The 20,603-nt window shown below is 35.8% G+C and overlaps 1 protein-coding gene across 4 annotated transcripts in view; it reads left to right on the top strand.

Moving 5' to 3' along the window:
* The first annotated feature begins 1,887 nt into the window (after positions 1 to 1,887).
* LNPK (lunapark, ER junction formation factor) overlaps positions 1,888 to 20,603 on the top strand; it is a 72,909-nt gene continuing 54,193 nt past the window's right edge. For 2 of the 4 annotated variants that reach the window (XM_064373338.1, XM_064373339.1), the window contains exons 1-4: positions 1,958 to 2,018; positions 7,676 to 7,764; positions 9,909 to 9,950; positions 10,706 to 10,893. In XM_064373338.1, the coding sequence (XP_064229408.1) occupies positions 7,738 to 7,764; positions 9,909 to 9,950; positions 10,706 to 10,893 (257 nt within the window). In that variant the 5' untranslated portion in view covers positions 1,958 to 2,018; positions 7,676 to 7,737. Of the gene's footprint in view, positions 2,019 to 7,675; positions 7,770 to 9,908; positions 9,951 to 10,705; positions 10,894 to 20,603 lie in introns of those variants that run through there. The other 2 variants (XM_012471922.3, XM_064373340.1) reach the window with 2 other exon arrangements.

Raw genomic sequence — 20,603 nt, 5'->3', positions numbered from 1 at the left:
CTTGGAATCACCCTGTAGCCTGAAGTCCAGTCACAATAGTGTATATGTTGATTCCTCTGCTTGTAATGTCTTTCCCTCACTTTATTTGCTTGATGAACTTTTCTTGATATAAAGGAGGCAGTGAAAGATTATGTACACTGTTGAAGGTAACAACGGTGTGCATAATCTTTTATGTTGTTACCTTCAACAGTGTACATAATCTTTCTACTTTTCAGTTTCCTCATTTGAAAAATGATACTATACTAAAAAGGTTGTTGGGAGGATTAAAAGAGTTAATGATTAAATACTTCTCTCCCTCCTCTTGCCAGGTCAAATCTTTAGTCTTGGTAGAGCAATTCCCTAGGGAATTTTATCTCAGGAGTAGGTTTCTGGACTCTGGTGCATCAACCAGCTCTTCTTTGTCCCCTCCCCCCACCCGCTACTCTCCCTCTTTTTTTTAGAGGTGGGGGTCTTGCTTGGTAGCCCAGGCTAGAATACAGACAAACCAGAGGCCACATTATTGACAAGTGGAAAGCCATTCTTCCCAGTCTTTTTAGGAAAAGAGATCTTTCTGAGGTGAAATGTATTTGCAAAACTGCACAGGACTTTAATACAGAAACAGCAAAGGTTGAAAAACAAAATGGCTAAATTTCCATATCAAAACAGGTGAAATGTTTCTGTCCATTTTCTTCTGCATTTGGAAAGTGATCCACAGTAACACACTAAACTTTAGTTCCCTTCCTTTCAGCCTTTCAAGTATACAGAACTGTAACTAAATATTTCAGGCAATTAGGGCAAGCAACTTCCACAGTGAATTATGTGGTAGCTTCTAGTATAATAAATTATTCTTACGAACCAGACAATGCTTAGCTTCCTGATAACCTGTTTACATCGTCGAAGTTTAAATGTAACATATTAAAACTACTATACTCTTTAAAAATAATTGAAACTTTTCTGTGTATGTAACTAAAATAGAAAAATAAAACCATAAAAAATGTCTGCACATGGGGTAAAGCACGTAAAAGGGGTAAAGCATAATAAAAACCTTTGCTGAAGTTTCCCTGCTCACACATTACTGTATGCACGTCTAGTCTTTTTCTCATTCAGGTATCATTTGTTATTTGTCTTTTCCAGTTGAGGAGGAAACTTAATACCGTTTAGGCAGCGTTTCAAATCTGAGTCAAATATAGCCTGGGTGGTTTTTTGTGGGTCCACCTATCAGGGCTTGTGGAGAATGTTCTTGAGGTTGAGAGTTCTAAGATAGAAAACTCAGCTTATGTTGTTATCCGCAGGCTTTAAAGTAACATGATATGGCGTTTGAAGCTTACCTCACGCCAGTGAGGTAAGCGTCCAGGTCGTCAAATGACCCTTTCTGACGGCCATGAATGAGAGAGCGTCAAGCACTCCTGGGGGCCAGGCTGATTTTTCTCCACTGGCTTGAATGGGAACTGGCTTCTCCTGAACTGTGTAGTCTTAACTTGCTCTGCTGCCGGCTGGCTGACAGCTGATCGGGGACTCCTCAGGACGGACTCCCTTCCAGACGCACCCATTTCCATCCTCCTTAATTCCCCACTCTTCGCTCGCGCGGCGGTCTAAGACCACCAGGACCAGTTTCAGGGGTTTCCTTCTCCAGCGAGACCTGGCAGAACAGGCTTTAAAAGCAAAGGAGGCAGCGGAAGAGTAAGAAATAACTATATTCTAAGAGTCATAATAAGTGGCAGTACATGCCTGCAACGCGACAAAGAGCAGCCTAGGCTGGCTACGGAGGCCACAGGCACAGACACCTGCAGGCCAACCTCCCGGCCCACCCACCCCAACAACTGCCCGCCCCGGGTAGGGTCACGTGTCGGGGGAGCGGCGCGCGTCGGCCGCGGCGCCAATTGGCGAGCGGCGGGAGCGCGGGGTTTGATGGGAAGGAGTTCGCCGGGCCAGTCTCTCTGTCAGTGGCTGTTGCTGCTTGCTCCGGAGGCAGGCTGCGCGGTGGCGGCCGAGACTGGCGGGGGTGGACGCCCAGGCCGGGCTGCGCCCGCTCCTCGCAGGTAGAACGCTCAAGACGAGGGCAGTTGGGAGGGCTCTGCAGGGGAGAGGCATGCTGAGCTGTGCCCCTGGGAAATAAGCTGAGGGTTCCCCGCTTGCCTCTCCGCGGTGCCCCCGCCTCCTGCCAAGGGGCCTAGAGCTCTGCGGCGGCGGCTAGTCTGGCTGCGCGGTGGTGCGCGCAGACCCAGGCTTGCCGCCTCGTACTCTGGATTTCTCAGCACACTGGCAGGGGTGGTGCTGGAGTCTCGAGACCCTTTTCTCCTCTCTAGGGCTGGTGGTTTCTCCAGCTTCGTTCTGGGAGATTCCAGGTGGTAACTGTCTTGAACCCCAGCTCTTTGGCCGACCTGTGTCGAGGCGAAGGGTCAGAAGGTCCCAAACTAGCATTTCCTACGCCCAGCCATCCGCTTTGAGCGTTCTGTCCGCCTTTTGTTTTTCTGAGTTGTGCGGAGGCTCCAAGAGTTGGAAAGAGCAGAAGGAACTGGAAACTGTCAGTGTCATGCTGCCGGGCTCTGGCGTGTGGGCGTGGAGTACGTGCTACTTAGAGAAGAGGCAATCCAACCATTGTCCTTATTCCAGGGATGGTGGGCTGTGGGGTGGAGAGGAAGGGTGAATGAAGATGCGTAGTGTCAGAGGCGTGGCAGGAGGAGAAAAACAAATCTAAATTCCATCAGTACGTAGTTTACGGATTGTGAAAGAGTTGTAATTGGTGAACTCAGCTTTGCTGATGGTGCTGTCACAGTACTAAGCAAGACCCGTGAGTCACTGAGTTTTCCGTGTTCCGCTTTTCCCCTGGCCTCTGTTGTTTGTTGCTTAGTGTCTACTGTTTTCTCCTTTCTTTGTGGCCTGGGTGTCAGCACTGACAAAATTGACTCTTCAACAGCAGCTTGGTGGGTGTGAGTAAGCTTGGTTTCAGGAATATGTTCAACCTGGCAGGGAATGCTATCTCTTTTCCTCAGCAGCCCCCAGAGGACCAAGTTGACTTTTAACACATTTTCTTAAACAGGAGTGGTGCGTTTAAAATTAGAATTTTAAGTTTCTCTGTCATCTATTGAGATCAGCTCAGTAATGCTGTTAATAAACTTATATAGTGTTTATGTATTATTAACTTGGAAGATAATACAAGAAAAGGGAGAAGTTATATGGCTATTAAAAAGGTATGACTTCGTATAGAAATCTTTATAACCAAATAGTAATTTTTTTGGTGGTATTTAGTTCAGATGAAAATTGGCATACCATGAAAGCAAGCACTTAATCATTATATATTGAGTGCTTAATATATAATAGATTAAGCACTCAAATTTTTTTTTTTTTGAGGAGCAATAAATGTGGCTTGGGCTATTTCAGAATTGTCTTTTCAGTTACAACATTTGAAAGTTAGAGTTCTAGAACAAATCACCTTTATTCTTCAATTGTATAGTACAATATGTTATGGAGGTACTGTTGATGGTGATTAAATAGCTTATACTTTCGAACTTGATAAACATAAAACTTTCTTTGCTGTTTTCTTCAAAGGCCTACAAGGTTATTTAATGGCAGAGTCTGCAGAATATTTTGCTTTATTTCTTATTCTAGAGAAAATGAGAGCAATTGATTTTAGTAAAAACACAAACTGTAATATAATTTTCCAATTTTAGAATTAGGAAATAGGTGCTTTCTTTATAAGAAGTTAGAAAGAAATATGTTTCATATAAATACGACATCTGTTTTCTGATAATAATAATGGCTACAATTTATTAAGCACTTACTATGTGTTGGACACTGTGCCAAATCATACATAATTTTATTCAATTTATACTACAATTCTATGAAGTGTAGATATTTTTACCATTTTGCAAATGCAGTAACTGAGGCTTGGAGAGTTTAGGTAATCTGTCCAAAGTTGCATAGTTAGTCTGTAGTTGAGCCATATTTTGAATCCAGATCTGTTTTATTATTTTAATGTGGCTTGGAGTGAGGTGAAAATTTAAGTAAAACATTTTCCAAGATTTAAAATTCTGACACCCAAAACTGAGTGTGAATAGCCATTAGTAGAAAACATTCAAATAACGTGGTAGACATTATTGTTCATTGAAAAACATAGGCCAGGTGTGGTGGCTCATGCCTGTAATCCCAGCATTTTGGGAGGCCGAGGCAGGCAGATCACTTGAGGTCAGGAGTTTGAGACCAGCCTGGGCAACATGGTGAAACCCTGTCTTTACTAAAAACACAAAAATTAGCCGGGAGTGGTGGCACGCGCCTGTAATCCCTGCTATATGGAAGGCTGAGGCAAGAGAATCACTTGAAACCAAGAGGCAGAGGTTGCAGTGAACTGAGGTTGTGCCACTGCACTCCAGCCTGGGCAACAGACAGAGTAAGACTCTGTCTCAAGAAAAACACACTTAGATACACCCAGCTCTTAAGGTCATGACAGGTCCTGTTGTGGTATCAGAGTGGAAAGAAACACTCTGTACATGTTAATGGAAGAGTTCTTGGAGACAAGTCGCTTGAGGTTGAACCATCTGTTCAATCCAGGGCAAGCAAATTGATTTATGCCTCAGAAGGAAATGCAAAGGTTATTTGGTTCCCATGTATTTTCCATGTATTTGAAAGAACTGAGAGATGGATTAGAAAATAGCAACAACCACAGCAGTTAATACAATTTATATTGAGCAATCACTATGTGTTAGGCACTGTTGTAAATAGTTTAGAATACATTGTGTCATTTAAGCCTTTCAACATTTAAGAGGGTCCTTAACTATCTATCTCTCTTTTACAGATGAGGAAATTGAGTAGCAGATAGGTTAAGTAAATGATTTTTCCAAAATTTCACAGTAAGTGATAGGCCACAGGACTTGGAGTTAAGATGTTTGGGTGGAAAGGAGAGAACCAGTGGTTGAATACAGAAGAAGTATGAAATTAAAGCTATGGAGAAATATTTGATTTAATTATTTAATTTTGTTATGTTTTCACATCTTTTAGAAAGTACCACCTATTACATGTGCATTACAGTAAATCAGTTCCTTTAATATCAGAATTTGATAGAAAAATTGCTAGAACAATGAAGGTTGCAGTGAGCTGAGATCACACCACTGCACTTCAGCCTGGGCAACAGACAGAGTGAGAAGTAAAGCAGACTTTATTTCTGATTTTGTGTTATTGGTAATAAGTGGGTACTTAAAAAAACTAAAATATTATGTTTGGTTCTGCTGCTTACTGTCTTTGGGATGTTACTTAGCACACTACTTCTCTTGCCTTAGGTATCTCATTTGTAAAATGGAGGTATAGTAGTATCTAAATGCTAAAATTAATATAAAGCATTTGGGCTGGGCATGGTGACTCACACCTATAATCCCAGCACTTTGGGAGGCTGAGGCAGGTAGATTACTTGAGGCTAGGAGTTCCAGACCAACCTGGCCAACATGGTGAAACTCCCGTCTCTACCAAAAAAAAAAAAAAAAAAAAAAGCCAGGTGTGGTGGCGTTTGCCTATATAGTCCCAGCTACACCTTTGGAGGCTGAGGTGGAAGAATCACTTTAACCCTGGAGACAGAAGTTGTAGTGAGCCAAGATCACGCCACTGCACTGCAGCCTTGGTGACAGAGTAAGACCCTGTCTCAAAACACACACACACAAACACACACACACATCATTTGTTTTAGGGCCTGCTAGAAATGAAGTGTTTATTAAGTGTTTACCTGATGTTGTTGTCATTAATTTCAAATATTAAAAATTCTGATCACAGTCTCAGGGTGTGATGGTTACAAACTTGACATAGAAGGATATAATTCTACTTCAAACCAAAATATGTGGGTTGGTTATGTACAGAACATTGCTAGACGCTATACACTAGTTCTAAAATAATGGAATGATGTATATTTTGAGAACAAGTGATTCATATGAATCTACTCCCTCCACCCACCTTTTCAGTAATTATTTTTAGCATCTCAAGAAGGTTTTTAGATTTATTTACTGTCATAATTTAGATAGAATTTTACAGTTTAATTCATTCAAGTTCCTGGATTTTCTACAACCACATTTTAGAAATTTGAGTGCTAAGCTAATACTAAATGATTAATAATATTTAGATTGCAGCTTAAGTATGACTTGAAACATTCATATAAACATTAGAGTTTTTCAAGACAGATTATAGGTGTTTCTGTCCTTTAAAATTACTTTGTAAGTAAAAGTATTTTATAGTTAAGCAATTAGCTACTTTTCTGAGAAACTCTAAGATAGCTATGCCTTATGCTAATTACAATATATAAATAATGTTGCAGAGTGAGGGTTTTTACTTCATGCTGGTATTTTCTGATTACATTTATGGTTAAAAAGTGTGAGAAGTATAACACAGGTAACCTTTTTTGGGTAGAAAAGAAGTAGTTTTATACATTGGCAAGTATCTAACAGTAACCTGGTTAAAATATGTCAGTTTGAAAGTATACTTTTACCATTTCAACTTAAAAGAATAAAAATTTATGTAATTATTGTCCAGTAAGTTGATTTAGAATATAATATTGTTGTCTATTATAAAACATTCGTGAGTAATATAAAAACAACTAAAAGAAGTGGTTATAGAGCTAGCTGAATTGAAGATCAACTGGCTTGAGGGACTTATACAAAATGTCAGGGAGAAATGTTTATTTGGGTATTGAACGGCAGTGTTCAGTAATAGAGACTAGAAATCTGAAGATAAAGGGACTATAGGCCATATTGCTCCTGAGCTGGACAAATCACTAATCCTCTTTTCACTTAGTTTTCTTATCTGTGAGATGGTAATATTAAAGACTATCCTGTGAGAAAGTGGTAGGATTATTAACTCTAATTTAGAGAAAAGAAAATTAAGGCTCAGAATCATTAAGTAATTTGCTAAATGTCATAGATAGCCTTGTAATCCTTATTTTCTTACTCAAAACTCAGTTGGCTTTCTATTATAACTTGTAAGGTGATATTCTAAACATTGTAAAACACTGCTATTCCAAATAACTAGTTTAGTTGGGAGACAGCTGGATGGTAAAAATTATTCAAGTATGTAGTATGAAAGTAGTTATGGTAAAACTTTGTTACAAGAACAATATAGAGAACCTATTTTAAAGAATAGAAAATAGCAAAATGGTAAGAATATACATTTCTAAACTGCATTGTCATTTAAAAAGCTTGAAAAGTTTTATTTTCACTTTTAAGTCTGTTCTAGTTTTGAAGAATGAATTTTTAAAAGGTGGATTTGGCAGTGTGCGATGGCTCACACCTGTAATTTCAGCACTTTGGGAGGCCAAGGCGGGCGGATCACTTGAGGTCAGGAGTTCGAGACTAGCCTGGCCAACATGGTGAAACTCCGTCTCTACCAAGAATACAAAAATTAGCCAGGCGTAGTGGCATGCACCTGTAGTCCAAGCTACTCAGGAGGCTGAGGCACAAGAATCGCTTAAATTTGTAGTGAGTTGAAATCTCGCCACTGCACTCCAGCCTGGGCAACAGAGAAAGACTCTGTCTCAAAAAAAAAAAAAAGAAAAAGAAAAAGAAAAAAGGTAGATTCTATCCCAATGACTATGTGAAATGAAATTCCATATATGTGGAGTCCAAAGAAATTAATATTTCATAACTTTTTTAGGCAGTATTGCAACGTCTATAGTGGATATGCTGTGTATTTAACTTAACATTTTAAATACTTGCTTTATTTCTAGCTGTGAATTCCTTTGGACAATTGATGATATTTATCATTGTGCCCAGTTTCTACAAATAAAAGATGGGTGGATTATTTTCTCGATGGAGGGTAAGGTACTTTTCTTGACGGCTAGATCTTGAGTCTAACATAAAAATGTCACATAAAGCTATTTGTGAAAGTCTCTTTAATTATAGCCTTGAATAGTAGTTTGCTATTTTCCTTAACTCTTTTTTTCTTCTCTTCTGAATTACTTTTCTGTTTTTTAATTTTAATACTTCCACTTGTTCTATAGTTGTCCAATGCCTCTGTTTAACAGAATTGTTTCACTTTGATGTATGAATTATTTTTATTTCTGTATTTATGTATTTGTGTGCAAATGGCTATCTTTTCTTGTTTTCTTCTTAGACTTCCTAAGTGCCTACCTTCCTTTGAAAGGTAGTTGAAAATAAGTATTCTAGGCTAGGTGCTGTGGCTAACGCCTGTAATCCCAGCACTTTGGGATGCCGAGGTGGGTGAGTCACGAGGTAAGGAGTTTGAGACCAGCCTGGCCAATATGGTGAAGCCCTGTCTCTACTAAAAATACAAAAATTAGCTGGGCGTGGTGGTGCATACCCATAATCGCAGCTACTCCGGAGGCTTAGGTAGGAGAATGGCTTGAACTTAGGAGGCGGAGGTTGCAGTGAGTGCGTCAAGATCCTGCCACTGCACTCCAGCCTGGGTGACAGAGCAAGACTCTGTCTCAAAAAAATAAGTGTTTTATACCTTACTTGTTTTTTACAGACTGTATCTTTTTACTTGAAGCTTATCATAAATATTGACTGAAGTCACACTATATATGCTTGTAGAAATTACGGGTTAAACAAAATTAGACATGCAGTTTGGTTTTATTGCATAAGATTTTAGAGGAAGTACCTCAAAGTTACAGCTAGAAAATATGAATTGTATAAATTATATAAATGCTCTTTTCAAATGTAAGAGGAGATAAGGTAGTCTAGGATAAACTACTTATTTTTTTACTCCTTATTACTATAATAATGGAGTCTAACTATACTTGGTACATAATTTAGTTTTTGCGCTGTTGCTGGAACAGCCTTGTTTTGGATTAGCGTTATATTGACCCTGTTATGGCCTTATAATAATCTGTCCAAAGATCAAATTTATCTCTCTTCCTTTGTCTTTCATATTAGGTTGAACCATATGAAATTGCCAGTATTCAACTGCTTCAACTTAGCAAAATGTCAATTTCATATGGTTAACTCTAATGTTAACAACTCTTATGGGAACTACAATGAACTGATATTCATTACCCTCTTGGATTGTTGAGTATGTAATTGGTAAATATTTTTTCAAGTGTTTTATGAATGATTTTGGCTGGTTTTTATTCTTGATGTATAAAAAACATCTTTGGCAAACAAGCTTTTCTATAACGAAGTATTCTTAGATGTCCTTTTAAAATCTGATCTTCAAAAAGCACTTTAGGAATTTAGAAGAAAGATAGCCTGTTGATTTTGACCTCCAGAGTCCTAAGTGAACTTTTAGCAGTAGCAGATCAGACCATCTTTAGTCTGTAAATTTTTTAATATGTTAATTCTTTTGAGTAATCATTCCTAAGGAATTTTTTTGGAGGAAAATTTGTTTTTCTTTTCTTTTTTTTTTAGATGGAGTCTTGCTTTGTCAGCCAGGCTGGAGTGCTGGAGTACAGTGGCACAATCTTGGCTCACTGCAACCTCTGCCTCCCGGGTTCAAGCAATTCTTGTGCCTCAGCCTACCAAGTAGCTGGAATTACAAGTGCATGCCAGCATGTCTGGCTAATTTTTAGTAGAGGTGGGGTTTCACCATGTTGGCCAGGCTGTTCTTGAACTCCTAACCCGAAGTGATCCACCCGCCTTGGCCTCTAAAAGTACGGAGATTACAGATGTGAGCCACCATGCCTAGCCAAAATTTGTTTCTTTCTATACCAGTGTGTTCTATTGAGGTTAAGAATGGTACCTATTGAGCTATCAGAATTAAAAGTCTTTCTAGGATTAAAAACTTAAGTAGGGAAATTCTTATTTCTTTAATTTTATGTAGTCTGTTTGTAATTATTTTTATTTAAATAAATTTTAGTTATAAATAAACAAGAATACATACTTGCATGACAACATTTGAGAAAATTTAATTTTGAAATAAATGTTCTTTACTGATTATAGCAAAATATAAAGGTTTGTGATAATAAGTTTTAATGCTGTCTCTTATTTCTGTTTCCATAACAGACAAAGCCTTCAACTGTAGAAGTTCTAGAAAGTATAGATAAGGTATGCTCTTTGGCTGTGAGGTATTTTAATTCATTTTAGGTACTAAGTAAATATTATTGTATATATTTTGGAGACCAAACCTGGTATGGGAATTTAGATATGATGTAGAGTGAGTCTGAGAACTTTAATGTTACGTGATCTCAAAAAAATCCAAAGTCTATCAGTGACTTAAGAAATCTGTATCAAGTAACAGAGCCAGTTAGAATGAAATGCGAGCTGTAGCATGGTGTAAATCAGTGTTACAGGTAGGACAAAATAGATGAGATAGTTTACAACAGTTTTTATCAGTCTACAAAATTTTCACAGCTTTTTGTGTACTATTATCAAAAATGATTATTTTCTGGGAATATTGAGAGTGATAAATAGATGAGTTACTGTTTTAATTTTTATTCTTTTTCTTATTGCTAGATTTTTAAAATCTTTTTTATAGGAAGAATTATTACTTGCTTAATTCAACAAATATTATTTACTGATACCAGTTTCATTCCCTGAATCTTTGCCAATTTGATAGGTTAAAAATAGTAATTAATTTTGCATTATAAAAAGATTTGTCAGAATAAGTGTTATAAATTTTTAACTTCATTTATAGTTTTCTTTTTCATATTATGTTTTGTTTTAAACTGTTAGGGTATTATACTTTATTGAACTTTAAGAGTTCTTAAATATAATCTTTCTGTCATGTTAAAATTTTTTAACATTTTAATTTTTTAATGAAGTTTGAAATTTATTAACATGGAGTAATTTTCTCTTAACAGGAAATTCAAGCATTGGAAGAATTCAGGGAAAAAAATCAGAGATTACAAAAATTATGGGTTGGAAGATTAATTCTGTATTCCTCAGTTCTCTATCTGTTTACATGTTTAATTGTATATTTATGGTATCTTCCTGATGAATTTACAGCAAGACTTGCCATGACACTCCCATTTTTTGCTTTTCCATTGATGTAAGTAGATTATTCTTTGTTGATCTCCTTTTCTGACTAGTCTTAATGCATATCTAATATGTATATTCAGTCTCTTTATTATTAAATGGTAATATTTGATTGAGTTTGAATTTTTCTTACAATTTGAAAAGATTTTTTAAAAATAGCAGAACAATTGTTTTAAACCTTCATTTGTAATCCAATATACCTGAGGAATATTACCTAGTAATATGAGTAATAATTGCTCTATATTGCAGGGTTTTGTAATTTTTCTAATAGATGTCCATGCTCCCCTAGGGGCATTGGGCATGGAATGGAGGGTAACAGCAAGTGGGGCAGGGTTTGTAAAACCAAAAGAATAACTACTCAAATTATTCTGAATAGATTCTATTCACCCAGCTCTCTTCCCCTCTTTACTGCTATATAGTCACTGCTAGAAAGCAATTGACCCTTATTTTAGAAATATTTTATAATATAGCACTGGTATCATGACAGAATTTTGAGAGACAATTTAATAAAAAGTTTGTTTATTCAGTCAACAAACATTTATGGGTATCAATTGTTTAGACATTGGATTATAATGGTGTATGGTACATAAAAATAGAAAACTCTCTGACTGTATATCTTAGACTGCAAACATTAAGTAATGAGTATGATGAATGTTATAAAAGAGAAGTGTAAAATGCTATGGGAGCATTTAATTGGGGCATTGCCTCAGTCTGGGTACTACTATAAAAAATGTGTTTGTTTAGTCTTCAGTGCAGGGCATATTTTTAAGTTGGAATTCCTGAAGCTTGTAAAATTATAAGTTTGTAGGTAGCTATCAGAGCTGAAATTGAGTGCATACATAGTATTGCAAAATAATTGTCTCTGCTAATTTTTTTATTTTCATTTTTTGAAATCTTTTGGAATGGCTTTTATCCCAGGAGTGGTAGTGGATTTTATAATTTGTGAGTCCCTTTTTCTTGTTTCCCTTATATTTTTTTGTAAGAGGAGAGAAAAGAAATTTAGAAAAAAATATGAGATGTTTAGTTGATTTAAGCACTTTTAAATTTTCAAAAATGCACTTTACATCTATGTCCGTGTAAAGATTGACTTTTTTGATCGTAAAAGATTTGTATCTAGTTATAACAGAATGTCTGATAAGAGAACTCTACCGTGCTAATTCTAATGACTATCCAAAAACTTTCATCTACTATTTTTGCTATTATGATTCATAAAAGAATTTTTTTTGGGCAAATAAATTGTATACTAATTGTTCTTTAGAAGCAGGAAAACTTCATTTCTTGAAAAATGTAATTTCTTCAATTTGATCTTTCTGTTATTTTGGGTATGAAGCTTTCTTATCCTTACAGCGTCCCTCTGATTTTTCTGCGTCACCTGCACCTAGCATTTCTTGGCTTGTTAAGCTTCAGAGCCATTTTTCACTTTGTCTCTTTGATATTTGTGACCTCATTCTCAACCATTGTAGCTTCTATTTCAGTGAGCTTTTTACTTTTTGAAGCATAGACCAGGTATCCAACAAAGAATAGCATTGTCCTTCTGATTGATGACAATCAAAAAAGCATGAAATAAAACACAACAATGTGAAAGTGGACGTTGTGGTAAAAAGAAGACAACACAGGACATTTTGTTATGTGTGTAATGTGAGTTGTTGCCTTTTGTGTGTAATGTGAGCTTATCCTTGGACTTTTTTCTTTGGGAAATAGTGTCTTAGTCTGTTTAGTGTTGCTATAAAGGAATACCTGAGGCTGGGTAGCTTATAAAGAAATGAGGTTTATTTGGCTTATCGTTCTGCAGACTATACAAGAAGTATGGCACTAGCATCTGCATCTGGTGAGGGCTTCAGGCTGCTTCACTCCTGGCAGAAGGTGACAGGGAGCCAGCATATGCAGAGATCACTTGGCGAGAGAGAAAGCAAGAGATGGGGGAGGTGCCATTCTCTTTTTAATAACCAGCTCTCCCAGGAACTAATAGAGTGAGAACTCTTACCGTGCGCCAGGGAGGGCATTCATCTGTTCATGAGATCTGCCCCCGTGACCTAAACACGTCCCGTTAGGCCACACCTCCAACACTGGGGGACAGATTTCAACGTGAGATTTGGAGAGTCAAATACCCAAATTATAGCAATCAGTTTTGAGGGCTGGACTAGGATTTACTTAAAGACTTAAAGGCAAAAGGGGCAATAAAGTATGTTGTTTTGCTCAACACTGTCTACATTGATTATATAGCTTAGAAATCTACCTGATATCTGCAAAAAGTAACTGCTGTCTACATATTCTCAGTTTCCCAAATGCTTTTACTGGAGAGGTCATGGATCAGGACTGACCATATATTGTATAACTATTCCAAAATTATTCTTTATGGTAGAATATCAATACTCCATATAACATCGTTTGAAATTTTATTATATTTTTACTTCAGAATGTAATATGGAGGGATTTAGTATAATTCCACACACAGTTTTTCTGCCTTTCAGATTCAATAGTGTATTTATCTCTGATCTTTTCAACTATTAGTGAAACTTAAATCATAATATAAATGCTGAATTTATATTCATAGAAGTCATTAAGGCTACACACCATAGTGAGGGAAGATTTGGGTTATATAAAGTTACAAGTTTGTATTTCTGCATTATGCTGGCAAATATGCATTACCTTGGGAGTTGGTTCATTTTCTAAGTCAGCAACCATTAAGTTTTGTTTCTACCATTGACTAATGCTACAAGCAGTCTTATAGATTTTACTTCTGGATACCTTATTTGTTTACAAATTATAACTTTCTAGACATTTCATTCTCTGTAATTTTAGAGACTGATCATTGTCATAAGATGTTCACCTTCCCAAAGGAGTTAGCCATAATTTTCTTATTTGGTTTGTTTTTGCCTCTGAAAATGGGGTTGTTGGGGAAGAAATTTAAACAAGGGAATTGAGGAAGGTAGTCATATTCCTATTTCTCTTCTTGTATCTCCACTTTAATTGAAAGCCATTTAAGGATAGGGATTTGTTCTTATACAATTTTCATGCCTTCTTCCCTCTCTCCCTGCAAATAGCACATGTTAGGTATTTCCTCAATCTAGCTATGTTGACAAACATAGTTTGTAACCTTTTGAAGAAAGTTAAATGTTTGTTTCATGATACACTAGTAAAAATACAAGTGTCTTTTATCAACTACAGTTGGTTCTTAAAGGAGAAGGTGTCTATGAACACCTCTTGATATTTACTCTTAGTTTGGTAGATAAGAAAATAATTTTGCAAGCATTCCTTGCTTGATAGGTATTCATTCAATATGATTTCATACTTAAAGAATTGTGGGTCGGGTGCGGTGGCTCATGCCTGTAATCCCAACTCTTTGGGAGGCCGAGGTGGGTGAATCACAAGGTCAGGAGTTTGAGACCAGTTTGGCCAACATGGCGAAACCATGTCTGTACTAAAAATACAAAAAATTAGCTGGGCATAGTGGCAGGTGTCTGTAATCCTAACTACTAAGGTAGCTGAGGCAGGAGAATCGCTTGAACCCAGGAGGTGGAGGTTGAAGTGAGCTGAGATTGCACCGCTGCACTCCAGCCCGCTGCACTCCAGGTAACAGAGTAAGACTCTGTCTCAAAAAAAAAAAAAAAAAGAAAGAAAGAAAAAGAAAAAGAATTGTGTACTCAGACATAATTAAGGGATATATCCTATTATTGGATGGAAAGACTCAGTATTATAATGAGATCAGTTCTCTCTAAATTAATCTAAAAATGTGTGATCACAGTAAAAATACCAATAATATTTAAAAAAAATCTAGGCACACATATTCCATAGTTTTAATGGAAAAATAGCATGTAAGAATAACCATGGGAATTCTAAAAAAGAAGAGGAATGAGAAGCAGCGGTCTACCATGTATCAAATGCTTCATTAATTAAAATAGTTTGGTACAGTGTATAAATAGGCATATAGACCAAAGATAGAGTTGTGAGAATTCAGAAATAAACTCAAAAGGAATTTTTAGGTATAGCTTTTATGTATAATAAAACATTAGTCGGTAAGGAAAAATGGTGTTAAGTTATATGCCCCAAAAAAACAAAAGCCAGAAATACTAGATTCTTACTCTTTAGACAAAAATAAATCATTGTTATTATTTTGCCTAAATATGAAGGTAATTCTTGCTGAAGCCTTTGGTGGTTAAATAAATAGGCTGACAAAGAAGTCAACATAGTTATAAATGTTAAGACCTGTATATCAATTAATCTTTAGCTTTTTTTTTTTTTTTTTTTTTTTTGAGATGTAGTCTTACTCTGTTACCCAGGCTGGAGTGCAGTGCAGTGGCGCAGTCTTGGCTCACTGCATCCTCTTCCTGCCAAGCTCAAGCAATTCTTGTGCCTCAGCCTCCGAGTTGCTGAGATTGTAGGCATTCACCACCATGCCTGACTAATTTTTGTGTTTTTTTAGTTGAGATGGGGTTTCGCCATGTTGACCAGGCTGGCCTTGAACTCTTGGCCTCAAGTGACCTACCTGTCTTGGCCTCACAAATTGTTGGTGTTACAGGCATGAGCCACTATGCCCACCGATCATTAGATTTATGTATTGCTAAATCTCATCTAAAACATTTTGATAAACTGGATAGGGCTTATGTTATGGTTGTTTGAAACACTTAAGTTTGGTAGAAAGGGCGAAAAAGGTAAAAAATGTTGCATATATGAAGGTTGGTGAAAAACCACCAGGTTTATAGAATGTTAATTTTTTTACCCAAAATAAGGAAGATTTAGTTATATTGATTGAATTGAGATATTCTGTTATATTTCAACCTTTAGCATTTTTAGTTTGAGTACAGTAAAACATTGGATATTGAGGTTTTAAAAAGTTTACTGTGTCCTCTGTGTGATTCTATTATATTGAAGTTCCAAGTATTTCCTTCTAGGACACTTGTATATTTTTAGTTCAAGTCATTAGATATTATTGAACAAAAATTCCTGCTGTAGTAATGTTCCAAATAGCATTAATTTCATTTAGAAAAGAACAACAAATGCTTCGATGAGTGTGAGTCAAAGAATTTTTTGTATTTCTCAGCTGATTGTATATATGAATGTAGTGATTTCCAATACTAATTTTATATTCAACTATAATTATAGTCTTACTGTTTCTAATAACTTTTTTGGTTGATTCTTTGAGAGTGTCCAAGTATACAATCATATAATCTGTAATTAGCAATAATTTTACCACTTCCTTTTGGTTTTTTCATTTGATTTTTTTTTCTTGGCTAGTTATGTTAGCTAATACCTTCAGGACAACATTAAGTTGTAGAGAAAATAGTGGATATACTTGATGGTTTTTTTTTGGGAATTCTTCTAATGTTTCCCCATTGGGCATTATTCTGACTTTTGGACTGAGACAAATATTTGATCATGTAAAGGAACTTTTTAGCTATTCTTACTGTATTTAGTTGTTATTTTTTTTTTAAATCAAGAAAGGTTGTTGAATGTTGTTAAATGCAGTTCATTATCTATGGCGATATCGTATGTTTTTTTTATCTTCTCTCAATATGAAGGGTTTATATTAAATATTGAATCATTTTTGAATTCCAGGAAAATTTTCTGCTTTCAGTGTCATGATCATTTGTTTTCTTAAGATGGAGTTTCACTCTTGTTGCCCAGGCTGGAGTGCAATGGTGCAATCTTGGCTTACTGCAACCTCTGCTTCCCAGGTTCAAGCAATTCTTCTGCCTCAGCCTTTGGAATAGCTGGGATTACAGGCATGTGCCATCACGCCTGGCTAATTTTGTATTTTTAGTAAAGGCAGAGTTTCTCCATGTTGGTCAGGCTGGTCTTAAACTCCCGACCTCACGTGATCCGCCTGCCTCGGCCTCCCAAAGTGCTGGGATTACAGGCGTGAGTTACTGCACCCAGCCCAGTATTGTGATCATTTTATAAAGACATCCCAAAACTTTTCTTTATTTTCATTCTTCATTTGTTGAAACCATAACACTGTACATGTATTTTACACTATGACCTTTTTCTGACTACTGCTTTAGTTTTATGCCATGGGTCTTGATGTATAGTGATTTATTTTGGTTATTGTCAAGATACGATTTTTTTTTGGAGGGAGTTATAATCTGTGAGTTGTTTATGGATGGCAAATATATATTTATATTTTCGTTTATTATCTTAGTTATAATTTCTAGTTTTGTGTTGCTTTCAGAGAATGTTAAATATTTCTAATTTGAATTTATTGAGGTTTTTTTGGTGGAATGTTATTTGGTCAGTTTTTTTAAGTGTTCTATGAACATTTGAAGATGTATTATCTTTTTTCAGTTACACAGAGCTTAATGTTAGCAATGAGAACTACCTTATTATGCTGTATAGATCTTCTATATCCTAATAACCATGTATTTCTCCTTTTCCCTATATTTCCTTTAGTTTTGCTTTATGAATGTTGATACTTTGCTCTTTGCATGGGTATTTCTGTTACATCTTCATAGTAAAAACATCCTTTTAAAAGAAGTTTTAATTTTGAAAAAATTATAGGTTAACAGGAAGTTGCAGAACAAAATGTACAGGCAGATAGCATGTACCCTCATTTAGACTCCCCCAACTGTAACATCTTGCATGAGTATACAGTAGTTTCCCCTTTATCCATGGTTTTGCCCTCTGTAGTTTCAGTCAACTGTGGTCAATCACAGTCTGAAAATACTAGTTTTTCAAGAGAGACTACATTCATATAACTTTTATTGCAGTATAGTTATACTTGTTCTATTTTATTATTATTGTTGTTAATCTCATACTATGCCTAATTTATAAATTAAATCCCTATACCTACATAGTAAGTATTTATAGGAAAAAACACAGTGTATGTTGAATTTGGTATTTATCCATAGTTTTAGGCATCCACTGGGGGTCTTGGAACATATCACTGAGGATAAGGGAGAACTACTGTAGTAAATTTTCACAGGCAAGAAATTGTCATTGCTTCAATCCACAGAGCTTATTCAGATTTCATCCGTTTTAAATGAATTCATTTGTGTGGGTTTTATATTTCTATGCAATTTTATCACTTGTAGCTTTGGGTCACCACCCACAATTCAGATCCAGATCTGTTCCATCACCTCAAGGCTCCTTTTTGCTACTCCTTTATAGCCATACACATCTTCCTCCACTTTCCCCATTCCTAACCCCTGCCATCCATTAATCTGTTTTCTATCTCCACAAATTTGTTATTTCAAGAATGTTATAAAATAGAATCACATAGTATGTAACCTTTTGAAATGACTTTTTTCACTCAATATATTCTTGAGATCCATCCAAGTTGTTCAATATATCAATATAGTTCCTTTCTTTCTCTGAGTAGTATTCCATGTTATTAATGTACCATAGTTTAACCATTCACCTGCCGAAGGACATTTGTGTTGTTTCCAGTTCTTGGCTATTACAAATAAGGCTGCAATGAATATTTGTGTACAGGTTTTTTTTTTTTTAATTGCATTTTAGGTTTGGGGGTACATGTAAAGAACATGCAAGATTGTTGCATAGTTACACACATGGCAGTGTGATTTTTTTATATGGACATTAGTTATTTCTCTGGGCTATATGCCCAAGGGTGCAAATGCTGTAATGTATGGTAAGTACATTTTAGTTTTGTAAGAAATTGCTAAACTCTTTTCAGAGTAGCTATACCATTTTACATTTCCACTAGGTAGGTATGAGTGATCTAGTTTCTCTACATCTTTGCCAGCATTTGGTGTTAATCAGTATTTTCTGTTTTGACTTTTCTGGTAGGTATGTAGCAATATTTCATTTTGGTTTTCATTTTTATTTCCCTAATGGCTGAGGATGTTTCATGTGCTTATTTGCCATTTATATGTATCTTTTTCAGCAAAATGTTTATTCATGACTTTTGTCCAATTTTCTAATTGACTTGTTAGGTTTTTTTTACTGTTGAGTTTTGAAAGTTCTTTATATATTATAGATAAGTTCTTTATTGGATATATGGTTTACAACTTTTTTTTCCCCCAGTCTTTAGCTTCTTTTCATTCTCTTAATAGGGTCTTTTGCAGAACAAAAGTTTTTAATTTTGATGAGGTTCAAGTTATCAGTTTTTCCCTTTGTTAATTGTGTTTTTCTTGTCAATTCTGAGAACACTTTACTTTGCTACAGGTTGTGAAGGTTTTCTCTTAACGTTTTTTTCTATGCCTTAATTTTTTTATTTTTTTATTTTTTCATTTAAGTTCATAATCCATTTTGAGTTAATTGAGGTTCAGGTCGAGGTGGTTTTGTTTTTGTTTTTTGTTTGTGTTGTGAATGTGCTCAGTTGCCCCAGCACCATTTGTTGGAAAGGAGTCACATCTTTTTTTTTTTTTTTTTAACTGTATAAAGTGACCGTTTTCTAGTTTAAAGATTTTTTTTTTTAAATTTAACTTTTGGGGTTTTAAGACCACAAACCTTGTTTTATTTGCATTTGCCTGCTATACCTTCGTCTATGGTTTTATTTTTAAACCCTAAAAGACATTTCGTTTTAGATGTGTTGTCTATTTTCATTATAGAGTTGGATTTTGTCTAGTGATACAGTGTGAAGGTCTTTTTCTTTTACCTTAGTGAGTTTAGCCCACTTAATATTTATTGATATGAAAGAAGTTGGTCTGTTTTGAAACAATTGTTTTTTTTGCTTTTGGTTTTTATAATTAATTAAAACCTTTTACTATGTGGTATATTTACTTTGGGTCAGTTATTTCTAGTTTGTATGAGTATAAAGGCATGTCCTCCTGTGTTCCAGGCTAACTAGAACTTTCCTTATGATTCAGGATTTTGTGTGTGAATTTGTTTAGCTGTTATCTTTTCCAGCCAATGGGGCTAGGCATTTTTTTTTTTTCACAATACAAAACTTCGCCCCCAACTCCCTTGACATAGAAACAGAATGCTCTTTGTAAATAGGGTACTTCTGAATAATTTCTTTTTAATTTCTGCCTTCTCTCTTTTCTTATTGGAACCAAACCGAGGAGTTTCTGGCTGTAGCTGTGCATCTTGTTCTCATTGTTGCAAACATGGGTTTTATGTTGTACACTAGGAAAAGTTTACCTTGCTACCTCTTTGTGAAGTATGCAGTTTTCTTGTTTTGCTTCTACTTTTTGGAGGCTTTGTATAATAATCTCCATTGCTTTTGCGAGTGCCTCCACATATGCTGATGGTTGAGTTTTAGTTATATCTCTGTTTTACCAGAGAAGGAGTTTGCATTTTTATTTTGTTGTCCTTGTTGATTTGGATTATTTTTAAGAAGAGAAGGGAGAAGTGGAGTTTATATCACTATTCTCTTACTAGATGTCAGTAATAGTATCTTTAATATCTTCATTATCTTCACAAAGCTTGATGCTATATTTTAATACATTTTTAATTATTGGAGAGCAAAACTTTTGTTGGGTTAACTAAAACAGATTCCTGAAGTACTTTAGTTCTTTTTCTAAATTTTATTTAAAAATACAAAAGGGCTAGGCATGATGGTTCATGCCTATAATCCCAGCACTTTGGGAGGGGGAGGCAGGAGGATCGCTTGAGGCCAGGAGTTCAAGACCAGTTTGGGCAACATGGTGAGATCCTCTCTCTACAGAAAAACAAAACAAAGAATTTCATTTTATTTAGCTCTAAAGAATAATAAATTCTCTATGTTTTACCTTTTCAAGTTGTGAAGACTTGACATATAGAAATGTCTGTTGTTTGGTAGCTCATGTTATTCAGGAAGAATTCTGATAGAAACCAGAGGAAGAG

Source organism: Aotus nancymaae, unplaced genomic scaffold, assembly GCF_030222135.1.
Source record: "Aotus nancymaae isolate 86718 unplaced genomic scaffold, 86718_ANA_hifiasm-v0.15.2.pri h1tg000008l, whole genome shotgun sequence".
Taxonomy (NCBI): domain Eukaryota; kingdom Metazoa; phylum Chordata; class Mammalia; order Primates; family Aotidae; genus Aotus; species Aotus nancymaae.
This window is presented reverse-complemented; position numbering and strand designations above follow the sequence as displayed.